The following is an 11,903-nucleotide window of genomic DNA, read 5'->3' as shown; positions in this document are numbered from 1 at the left end:
ATTTTGATTTTAATAAGTCATAATTTTCAAAAAAATTATAGTAGAAAAGTGCAATTTTCATTTGAAAAACAGAAGTTGTTTTTATATCCACAGGATATTTTTTAAAATTCTAAAATTTAGATTTTTAATAAATGCATTATTGAAGAAAAAGAGTTGGAGCAGCTTGGTGAATCACTCTATATAGTATATAACAACATGATAGTATTATATATATAACAATTTGTTGAAAATAGGCAATAGGTACTGATTGTAAGGATTTATCATCTGCTTTTCTGCGTCACATTTTGATAATTGGAAATTTATTAATTTCTATAAAAACATAAAAAATGTGATTCATTTTAATACATAACATCAAACTATTGAATACTAACATATTTACCTGCTTTTTACACTAATTGAAAAAAATGTCCCAATTGCATACATGTTTTTAGAATTTTTCAAAAGCTTCTTTACATTATTTCCACTTTTATCAAATATAAAAATCTCCAAAACCACATAATGGCCTAACTGTACCGTTACAACTGTAACCCCCACAATAGCCGCTGGCCATAGTTGCCGTGCTCCAGACCAATAAAAAAAAAAAATCTCCAATGCCAATACCTGTAACAAATGAAAATAAATAAATAAATACTAAATTATATAAATTAAAAATGTAATTAACTGTCAAATTAATTTTCATAGACTATGGAGTCTTTATATAGACGACCTATACTCTAGTCAGAATAAGAGCGGTACTGGGGAGCGACAGGTTTTCATTGGGTACCGGTCAGATGCTTCTCTCACCAAGTTAATTAACCGGTTTGATATTCGGAATAGTGCCACGCCTATGCGTAAAAGTTGGCCGATTGGTACCTTTGTTATTCTGAAGAGAGTATAAGATTTGTATGTCCAAATTCCAAACGAAGAATGTAATAGTAAAATTTATAAATATTATATTGATCTAAATAAATAAAATATAATAAGTAATAACTACTACCTAACTATTACTTAATACCTATACTATAATTATTTTTTTTGTTAGAAGAAATCATATGAATCTTGAAAACGAGCTATCAATATTTTTACACTGTATTAATGTATTCTAATACTATAATTATGAATTATGATTGTTTTATTGTTTTATAAATATTATCAGAACTAAAATACCAACTTTAAACCTACGAATAACTATTGGCGCAACTAGGGGGGTGAAAAGGGTTTTTAGCACACCTGAATTCTAATTTAATACCCCTTGTTTTTGTAGGTCTAACTATCATTATTATATTGAAATACCATAAATTCAATGTTTTTGAAAAATGAAATATTATAGCACCCCACATTTAAGAGGTCTAGTTGCGCCTATGCGAATAACCTATATATAGTATTTACTTTTTAAAACTTCTTAACAATAAATAAATATTGTATTTTATTTAGTTTAACTGTTATCAACAGGTATGGTGTCTTGTGTATAATTGTCTGATATTATCATATTAGCATCAGGTTTAGTCACTAATTGACACATATATTTACTGTTCATTTATGTTTACAGAAATTACGTAGATCACAATATTTCAATAAAAAAGTGGTCTGTAGCCCGTCCCAAAATTTGTACCCTAGTTGCTAGTTGCGCCTATATATATATATAATATACTCTGTTCAGTTTAACTTTACCCACCTTCGTGTACATACATGTTTAGACTCCCTCGATCGATGTGATTGATCACCGTTAGTCAGCAATCGATGTTACTCCTCACTTTCAAAGGCTGTCACATTATATTGTGGGGAGAGGGACCTGAGCAATGGTGACCGTTTTTCGTTGGCTGAGCGGATAAACATATACTGAACAGATTATAGAAGCAAACAAATATTATAATTTGTAAATACTGAATAGCCTCCAATAGACTTCATAACATTTCAATTGCATAATAAATATTAAATCAATTAAAACTTACCTACATTTCTCAATTAATAAGATGAATGTATATTGGTTCCATAATTATTCATAACATCAAATTCATTATTTTTACTTGGTGCGCCTAATGGTGTGATATTTGGTTCCTAAAAATATAATTATATTAACTATTATAAGCATATATAATAAGCATTAGCGTGTGCAGATATAATTGGCATGGTAGTCTTAGATAATATAAGAATTCATGTTTAAATTTAAATTCTGGTTCATTCAACATTTCAGGAGGGGCCAAAGGAGAACATTTAATATTAATTACAAATTTAAAATTGTAAATTATGATACTACAATATACTAAACTAGTAGTATTACTCTACTCATAGGAGTATGTCCTTTACCAAGGAATAAGAATATATAAGATAAATTATAATTTATGACTGCCATATTATTACTTACAACAGTAAAACACTATTATTAATATTACACTTTAAGTATAAACACCTAATATCTATTACCCACAATAACAATAATCATTCAAATAACAAGAAAAATTCACTGCTGCAGAGAGGTCAAGACTCTAGTGCCTGCTTTAACTACCTGATACGCACGCTTATACCACTAAGTATTAAACAATAATCAAATTTACCTTATCAATCATTTCTGGAAATATAGTACTTAAATTGAAGTTCGTTAAAGTGTTCACATTGCTACTGCTGTTATAATAGTTATTTGTGTTCTGGGTAAAATGTTGAACTGGCTTATTGTAACTTGAACTTGTCATGCTAAATGTTGTAGGTAGAGGTATATAATTTGAAATGTTATGCTTCGTAGTTGTCGGAGGAGTATAGAAATTAGATGGTATTTGATATGAAGATGGTTGTTTGTCTGAATCATTTCTATTCTCATATAGATAATTACTATTGGGTTGATTATAATAATTTCCAAAATTTTCATTGTTATTATAACTTGGTTTTTGGCTTGTTCTATAACAGGTAGTTTGTTTATTAGTTACATTTTGGTTTTTTGAACCTGATTTTATAATAGAACCATGTTTTTGTTGATGCCTAATTAAAGATTCAGCACTGTGATTTGTTGATCTACTAGAATCGTGTGAATATTTTGATCGTACCCAAGATTGATCTTGTTCAAATGTATTAATCTCAGGGTAATATTGTTTAGTTTGATTTTGATAATAATCTTTATCTGTTTTTTGATTTTGGTAGATACAACAATAATCCTTAGCACAATTTCTACCTTTTCGTTTATCATTTGACTTGGGTTGTTCTACTAACTGACTGACGGATAGGAAATTTGAATTAACAGAACGAGATTTATAATTGAGCATATTTTGCTCACTACTTGTAACAGGGATTATATTGTCACTTTTTTTGTTGCATTCATATACTCTTTGATCAAATGGAGTATTAGAACCTGTATTAATATTCAAAGCTAAATCTCCTACTAGAGTCGGTAATGTTGAAGGCATATTAGTATCCAAATGAGGCAATAAAGGGATCGTTTTAGATGGTGACCATGAATATGTTTGTTTAGGTTCAGACTGTAAATCAAAAGACATATCAAAGTTGTTTTTCTTTTGATAGCTATAGTCATCTTTTTTTGCATAAGAATTTTGACAGCCTTTATCTGTCATCCAGTTAACTGGAACACTCTTCTCATTTTGTTTCTTTTTCTGTTTTGGTTTGTGTGGCCAAACTTCTTGATAATTTTCAGTATCAATATATGTAGTTGTATTAGTTGAATTTACTGTATTTAGGTCATATGGTACTACATAAGGAACATTGTTTACAAATGCTGTAGATGTAGATTTATCAGTCTTTTTAATATTTTTATTGAGATTTTTATCAAACGAATTATAACTAGTATACCTCCAAAGATCAGAATTTGATTGAGTGGTTCTATAATAAGAAGAAATATCATTATAAGATGTCTTATGGTAAGTGGAAGCAGTTGGTTGAGGTGGAGGTATTGGTTTTAATTTCTTAACCTCCTTATAACCAAAGTGTTGATCATTTTTTTTACTAATGTCTATATATCCATCATTATAGAATGGTTTGACGTTAAAACCAAATTGATCTTTCATTTTATCTTTATTTTGATCCTTTTCACAATCATCGTCATTTTTCTGGAATAATTCTGTAGCTGGAGATTCTAAGTTACCGATTTGCAATATTGTTGTGGGTGTAGCTGAATGCATTTCCGTTTGTTCAGATTCATTTAATATATTAGTGTTTTTTGAAGTTGAAACCAGGGGAAATGAAAGAAGAAAAGCTTCTGTGGGAGACATAGAGTCTGCGTGATGTCCTCCAACTGGCCCCTGAAGAGAGCTAAATAAATCTGTAGAAAAATCTGTATTTGGTATTGGTAACCGTATGTCATCAAAACAAGAAATAATGTTTTTTGCTGTTTCTATAGATTTTCTTTGATTGTCTTCCGTTAATATACTTAATGGATTAACAACAGTAGATGTAGTTTGAGCTGTTGATAAACACTCTGGCGAATTAGTTGTTATTTTATTATTATCTGTTTCAATGGATTTTAATGTATTTTTATTTCCATCACAAATCGTCATACTTGTTTCAATTTCTACTCTTTCAATAGATTTTTCATTTTTATCTTGATTGATGTCCTTCACTATAGCTTCAATTGTGTGACTTGTTGTTGTACCTCTATTATCATTTGATTTTACTGGTTCTGTACACCTAAGTTTATCACTTTCTTCTACTTTATTTTTGTTTATGTTTTTTTCAACTTTTTGTATATTATTGGATTCATTTTTATTTTCAGATTTACTATTTAGTTTTTTATTGTTAGCTATTTCTACCTTACTATCTTTCAGAAAATTAGTTTCTTTTAATAATCTGTTGTATGTTACTAATGATGGTATAGGTCTCTTGTTCATAGATGTAGTAATAGTTGCATCATTCTTTTTTGGAGCAATTAATATCTCTGAATTTTTATAATCGGGTAACAAAAGTATTTTGGGTATATCAAATATGATCTGTGACTGAGGTATAATAGGTGCAGTATCAATTTTGATCAAATGTCCATTGGGTAAAATAAATGTAGGGTTAGTTGAAGTTAAAACTGGTATATTAACAGGTTTAGTGGCTAAAGCAATAGGCCTTACTTTTTGAGCTAATTTTTGTTTGTTTTTAAACTTTTTTATATTACTATTTCTGACACCAGTGTCTTTTTTAGGTTTGGTTTTTGATCTATTTTGAATACTCATCTTTTTAATAGATCTATCTTTTGGTACTTTAATTTTTGATTCTTTTAAAGTGGATATTAGGTTTTTGATTCTTGTGCTCAAATGGGATACTTTATTTTGTAAGCGAATTAATTCCTTTCCTAAGATAAGAAAATTTAATTTAGATTTAAGATGAATAACATATTTACAAGTTAAGTTGCAAAAAAATCTTACTTACTATGCATACTTGATGTCTTCAGCTTTTCATTTTGTAAGACACGAATTAAATCTATTGCATGGTTAATAATGTCAGCTTTACCTAATGAAGCATTAGAGTCTGATGGCGGAAGAACAGTTCGCAATTCTTCAAAACTAACATTCAAACGATCTCTGCGTTCTTTTTCATATACTCGATTTTTACTATAAAGAAAAAAAACACTTAAAATAATTATTCTGATAAAAGATGAATAGTAAACACATACGATGGTGCTTTTTTACCACCCATTATATCGTAAAAAAATCCTTGAAACTAAAAATTAAATGTATTTATTAAACAGAAAACATTAAATATGAATTAACACTTGAAAACTTAAGTCTTGGCTGATTATGCATAAAAATATAAGCTTTATTGTTTAATAATTTACAACTTTGTAACATCAATAAATAACTAATTTTTATAATTATTCAAAACTTCGAAATTAATAACATACTAAGTAAAATACAACAGAGTAATAAATAATAAGCTACTCCTAACTACTGTCTACTATAGCCTAAACTCTATTGTAATATAGTATAGTAATAATAATAAATAATAATTATTGATATTATTAAATATTATAATAGTGATAAGTGCTATCTACAATCGTAAAGGCGTAGAATGTAGATAGTACTTATCACTTTAATTAATTTTATAATATTTTACACAGTTATATCATGATTTTACACTTAACAAAACGTCGTATACTTATGATCTAAGATTAACACAAATTCCTACATAAAAATATTTAAATAATAATTTATTATATATCTGTGTTGTTTATTAGGGGCGTCGAGGCCCAATATATTTAGTATAGGTCTGGCCCGGCCCCTACCCCTTTTCTTAAAATATCATGGAAGAATACCAAGGTATTCAACTCTGAACTCGACCTCATTGTAAAATGTTGGTGAAGGTACTACTTGGAGTATGTAGTGGGTATGTACTCAACTAAATGTAGAACAAAATCTAAAGTTTAAAAATTTTGAAAAAATCGATTACAAACGGTAGAACATTACTATAAAACGGTAAGAGACGGTAAAAGACACAAGAAATTATGTTAATTTTTGTAACGACTAACGATTTTCATAAACATAATGTGAAAATCAGAAAATGCAATAGGTACCTATATGTATACCGAAGTAAAATTTAAGACATACGATAAAACTTTGTACCTAGGAACCTACTGTATTTGTATTTTATATTTTGTACACAGGGCGGACTGCCCCACTAGCCTACTGTCCTGTAGAATAGTAGGCCATTGTACTATGGGGCATGGGGTCTTTCATTGATAAGCTCCAAGGGACCATAATTAAGGGATAGCAGCTAGCAGAAGGATGTTGCATGTTAAATCTTTATTATCCTCAACTGTAATTTCTGAATTTTATAATAGAATACCATAAATTGATACTCCTTGATAATATATTGTATTATTGGTGTAGTGTATTTACAGTTGACATTATGAATGGTATAATTTATAGTAGAAACCTACTAGATTATATATAAAAAAATATTGAATTTAATAGAATTCTACCGTTATTGAGGAATACAATATAGGAAACTAGAATAAAAATAATAAATTGGGGAATAAGAATTGTATGCAAAACTATGAAGACTAATTTACATTATATGGATTAGCTGGTTATTTATAAATAATAACAAACTTAATTATAATAAACATAAATACAGGAGTTGTATTAAATTACCATTGTTAAAATTATATTTTATGTATACAAAACTAATTTATAAATAACTTTCCACGGGCTGTGTTTAACAAAAAATATACTGATTGCTCTTCTGAATTGGGCCTTTTATAATAGTAGGTCAATAGGCTTTTACAGGCCCAGTTCGCCCCTGCATTGAGTTAGTATACTAAATTAAAAAAATATGAAAAATCTAGTCACAATTTTTTTTTATGAACATTTAAGTTTTAAATCTTGACAAAATACGTAAAAATGACTAAAATGTGCAAATTATTTTGAGTTGGAAATACATAAAAAATATTTTTAGGTTTGATAATGTGATACAAGATTCCTCATAAATTTGTCAACTTTTAACAAAAAAAAAAATGTATACAAGAAAGTCAAATTAAATTTTTAATTGAAGTTTGAAGTTTGAAGTTCATATTTTTACAATACATTGGATTATCATTCGATTTTGCATGTAGCGATTTTCTTTTATTAAATATTTATTTATTCTTTTCAATTTTATTTTAAACAAATTTAATAAAATAGGTAGTTAAAATAAATGACTTTCTTCACAATAATATCATAAAATATACTTAGTAAAATACTAATATCATAGGCTGACTAACCGTCTTCGCTCAGAATCGTTTTTCTTATACAATGATATTAGGTACCTACATCATTGAATTCAAATTTAACACCATCAATTATAGTGACCCACTTGTAATCTACTGTACAGCAGAGCGAAATGCACTTGCCCCTCTTTTTTTCTTAAATATTTTCTAACGTGTAATATTTTTACACAAAGCCAATTTTCAATCAAGTCAATTTAGATTTTTGTTGTACATAACTTTTTTAAAAAAAGGTGGGTAAGTGGATGTCAGTATGTCACTCTGCTGTATAACAAAGTTACAAGTGGGTAACTGTAATACATTTTGTCAAAATTCTAACTTTCAATGCTTATAAACACAAATTGTATCCACTATCCATGTATTTTTAATATTTTTCAACTGCTTTTGTAACAATTTATCAGGAGCCTAATATAACGCTTTTTGACCAAACATGTACAATTTTATTGACATCTATTGAAAGAAAACTAAAAAATGTGAGGAAGTGGGTGTTGCTCAGCTTTTCAGTAGGTTAGAAGTGGGTAACTGTAATGGATTGTGTTAATTTGAATTTGAATTCAAAGATATAATAATATCTTAGTATAAGAAAAACGATTCTGAGCGAAGACGGCCAGTCAGCATTCAGCCTACTGCCTATGATATATATTAATTAGTATATTTGATGAAATTATTGTAAATAAAGTAATTTATATATAAACTATTTACGTGGTACTTTGTTTTACATTTTTAATCTTAAACTAAAAAAGTTTAACATTTTATACATTTTTAACTACTAAATAATTTGTAAATTTTCAATTTGATAAATTTCGTCAAAATGATTAATTAAAACTTTAAATGTTTATTAAAAAAAAAACGTGCATATGTATTTTTGATATTTTTCATGTGCCATTGCTACAATATTTCAGGAGCCTTAAATTAATTTTTCACGCTTTTTGACCCAACAAAATATAATTTATTGATATTTATAGAAAAAAAAAAGAAAATTTAAATTTAACTTAGTCCATTAACAGCTCAAAATGAGTCAAAATATTTTTAAAATTGTATAGTGTATAGAAAATGAAAATATAAACATTCAGTGAAATTGTCATGTTTCTACAGTTATTCGTTTTTCAATTATAACAAAATAAGAAAATAACTACCTACATAAGAAATCGAGTGAACATCCTGCAGTGTTGTAAAATTATGAACTATTCAAACGCGCTCATAAAAATTTAATTTGACTTTTTTGTTGACATTTTTTTTGTTGATAAATCTTTAAAAAACTCGTCAAAATCACAAAAATGTGCAAATTATTTTGAGTCAAAAATTCATAAAATATATTTTATTTATATTCAAGATTTAAAAAAGTAATTAAAATATTCCTTAGAAGTTGTTATAATAGTAGTTGAAAAAATATTAAAAATACATAGATACAATGATATTTTTAGAAACATTTAAAGTTAAAATTGACGTTCAAAATGTATAAAACGTTCAATTTATATAGCTAAAGTTGGAAAATTTAAAATAAATTTTTTATAACTAGTTCATACTATAGTCAAAAAATCTAAAGAATATATGAGCACAGTAGTTTTTATAGATATTTTAAGTTAAAATTTGGAGGATATTAGATATTAAAACAAATAATAATGATTTTAGTTATTTTGTTGTAATTTAAAAATATTATTTTTGGGTTTCTATGTTTAGAAATAGCATTGCAAAAAGTCCCAAAATATTTTGAATATTTTATGATATCTAAGAAATATTAATATAAATGTATTACTGTATTGTGAAACATTCAAGTCCCTGGAGTAAGTTACTGACTTTTGATTTCGTAAAAATTCTGAAAAGTCTTGGAAATTATCAATTAATTTTTTTTTTTTATAAAAAGAGTTGACAGACGCATACAAATTAGCTGAAAATATAAAGATGTAAATAAAAAAACATAATATATAATTGTCAAACCAATACATTCAACGCTCTGTTCAGAATCTAATTGGTTATTGTGGCCGCTTCGAATTATCCGTCTGGAAAATTTCACCAATTTATTCTCTTAGTGACTCACAAAGTTTCCAATGAAAATTTCAAGAGGCGTTGTTGTTACCATTAAAATAATATTTCATATTATAATAAACTAATAACGCAAAATTGCCTACACAATACGCCGTCTGAGATTTATATAATAAATTAAGAATGTTAAAGTACAAAATATATAGGTTAACATTAATTTATTGTATACCTATACAATTATACAATATACAGTATAAAACAAATTTTAAAAACTTACTTTAACGTAACATCGATATATTTGGGAGCACACGAATTTCAGCCTTCCGGGGATTTCGGAGGCAATTCGAGTACACTATAGTGCACCCTAAGGTAAAAACGAGTTTCGAATTACCACCCAATGCCTATCACCATGGCTGATAATAACAAATAATTATTTTCTCTTGAGTTAATCAATTCCCAGCAAATATGCAATTATTAATATGCAGTTATAATATTAATATTATTAACAGCGTGTAAACCACCCTAAAATAACTAGTTCAATCTATCATTTAAACATTCCTTGAATCGTCACAATTGTTTGATTTTTTTTTTTTTTTTTGATTTTATAAGCCTCAACCATTTTGCCATATACACTCAGATTTTTATATTTAATAGCCGTTATCCGTATTCCGTGGAGTCTATTATATCTATATAATAGTCTCCCGAGATTCCACATAGTATGTGTGTACAATTTGGTGCCAATTAGTAAAAAACTGTGGATTTGCATATATGCATTATGCGTCATTTAAATAAGGTAACTCTACTAATAATACCTGTATTATAGTCGACTATCAGCTATTAAAATCTAAATCCATCTATCCGTTGCTTTAGTTGAAATATTCTCAATTGTTTTTTTTTTAGTTTAAGTATATATATATATATATCTAAACCATACATTTTACCTATAATCCATAATATGTAATATGCTATAGGTACATATGTTGTTATTTAATTTTATTTTTATATAGAATATATGTATTACACCAAATTTTGTTTTATATAACACCGTAAGCCTGTGTTCCTTAAATGGAATATTGGTTTTTTTGAAAAAATCTCCCAGATTAATGTATTTTAAACGGAAGCCAGCAGGAAAGAGCGGTACTGTTTAATAAAGTCAATATAATAGTTGTAGCCCGTATGGCTCCCCACCCTATGCGTATTTAGACAGCTTGTTCATTTATTATTATGTTTCAACGCATGTGTTCGCCATAGCCTTCATGAGAGTTAGTTACTATATAGTACTCTCACTATACAGTATACGTACTCTCGCTTTTCAACGTACTTTTTCTTATTTGGTTTTTGTTTATTTTTTGTCTACCAATTGAAGTCCTGAAATGCTGGTATTTTATTTAAATTGGCGATTAGTATAATACTATAATATATAAGTGATGTCTGCAGATAGCAGTGTTGTGAAATTATATAAAAGGGGCGCTATTAATAATAACAATAGGGATCACAAATTTAGTATATTATGCAGTGTTCTTCAAAAATAATTGTTAATAATTTTATTAGGTTTACGTACCAATTATTTTAAACATCATTGTGTTACTATAGATAAATACGTATAATGTACATAAACTATAAAGAGTAAAATTATTTTTATTTCTAAAAATGTGAAGTACATCCGGAAACTAGTTTTAATCAGATTTAAAATTTAGTATTTAACTTATATAGGTATGTTATTTATTTAACTTTACATAGTTTCAGTGGCGTATACAAGGGGGGTGTTTGGTGGATATGACACCCCCCTTGAGCCGTATCATATATTACATTATTATTATTTATTACATATATATATATTACAATATACATTATTATATAAAATAAAATAGGAACATAGGTAAATACTAAATCGTAAATACAATATGAAATATAAAATAATGCACAATACTAATTACATAATATATATTATACAGGTTAACAATATCGCGATTGCGGCGGTAATTGCGATATCGCGATATACGTTTTCATAAATCATGTAGATATAATAATTTCTCAACTCCAAAGTATAAGAAGTAATTGTGATGTAGAATTTCATAAGTATTTTATAGAATTAACATAAAGATCAAAGAAAATTGATTTTGAAATTGACATTCCTAGAATGGTCAAACGACAAAAGCATCGATCAAACTATCATACAGATAATCCTGAAAAATATTTTAAAATAAGTGTATTCCTTCAATTTCTGGACAATTTAGTGCAACAATTAAATGAA

At 27.3% G+C, this 11,903-nt stretch overlaps 1 protein-coding gene across 6 annotated transcripts; it reads right to left on the bottom strand.

The window, feature by feature from the left end:
• Positions 1-268: 268 nt before the first annotated feature.
• Positions 269-5,873, bottom strand: LOC100164468 (myb-like protein Z). 6 transcript variants are annotated; one of them, XM_008183092.3, is made up of 7 exons: positions 5,579-5,873; positions 5,335-5,516; positions 2,535-5,257; positions 1,932-2,037; positions 1,655-1,818; positions 372-600; positions 269-309 (listed from the first exon to the last, which is right to left on the bottom strand). In XM_008183092.3, exons 1-4 carry the CDS (start codon positions 5,599-5,601, stop codon positions 1,945-1,947), a joined length of 3,021 nt encoding a protein of 1,006 aa, XP_008181314.1. In that variant the 5' UTR covers positions 5,602-5,873; the 3' UTR covers positions 269-309; positions 372-600; positions 1,655-1,818; positions 1,932-1,944. The 6 variants fall into 6 exon arrangements, with proteins under 6 accessions (XP_008181314.1, XP_001945126.2, XP_008181316.1 ...); XM_001945091.5 differs by having other exon boundaries at positions 274-309; positions 380-600; XM_008183094.3 differs by having other exon boundaries at positions 274-309; positions 380-600; positions 1,669-1,818.
• Between the last annotated feature and the right edge of the window lie 6,030 nt (positions 5,874-11,903).

Source organism: Acyrthosiphon pisum, chromosome A3, assembly GCF_005508785.2.
Source record: "Acyrthosiphon pisum isolate AL4f chromosome A3, pea_aphid_22Mar2018_4r6ur, whole genome shotgun sequence".
Taxonomy (NCBI): Eukaryota; Metazoa; Arthropoda; class Insecta; order Hemiptera; family Aphididae; genus Acyrthosiphon; species Acyrthosiphon pisum.
The sequence above is the reverse complement of the archived record's forward strand: the minus strand, read 5'-3'. Positions and strand labels throughout refer to the sequence as shown.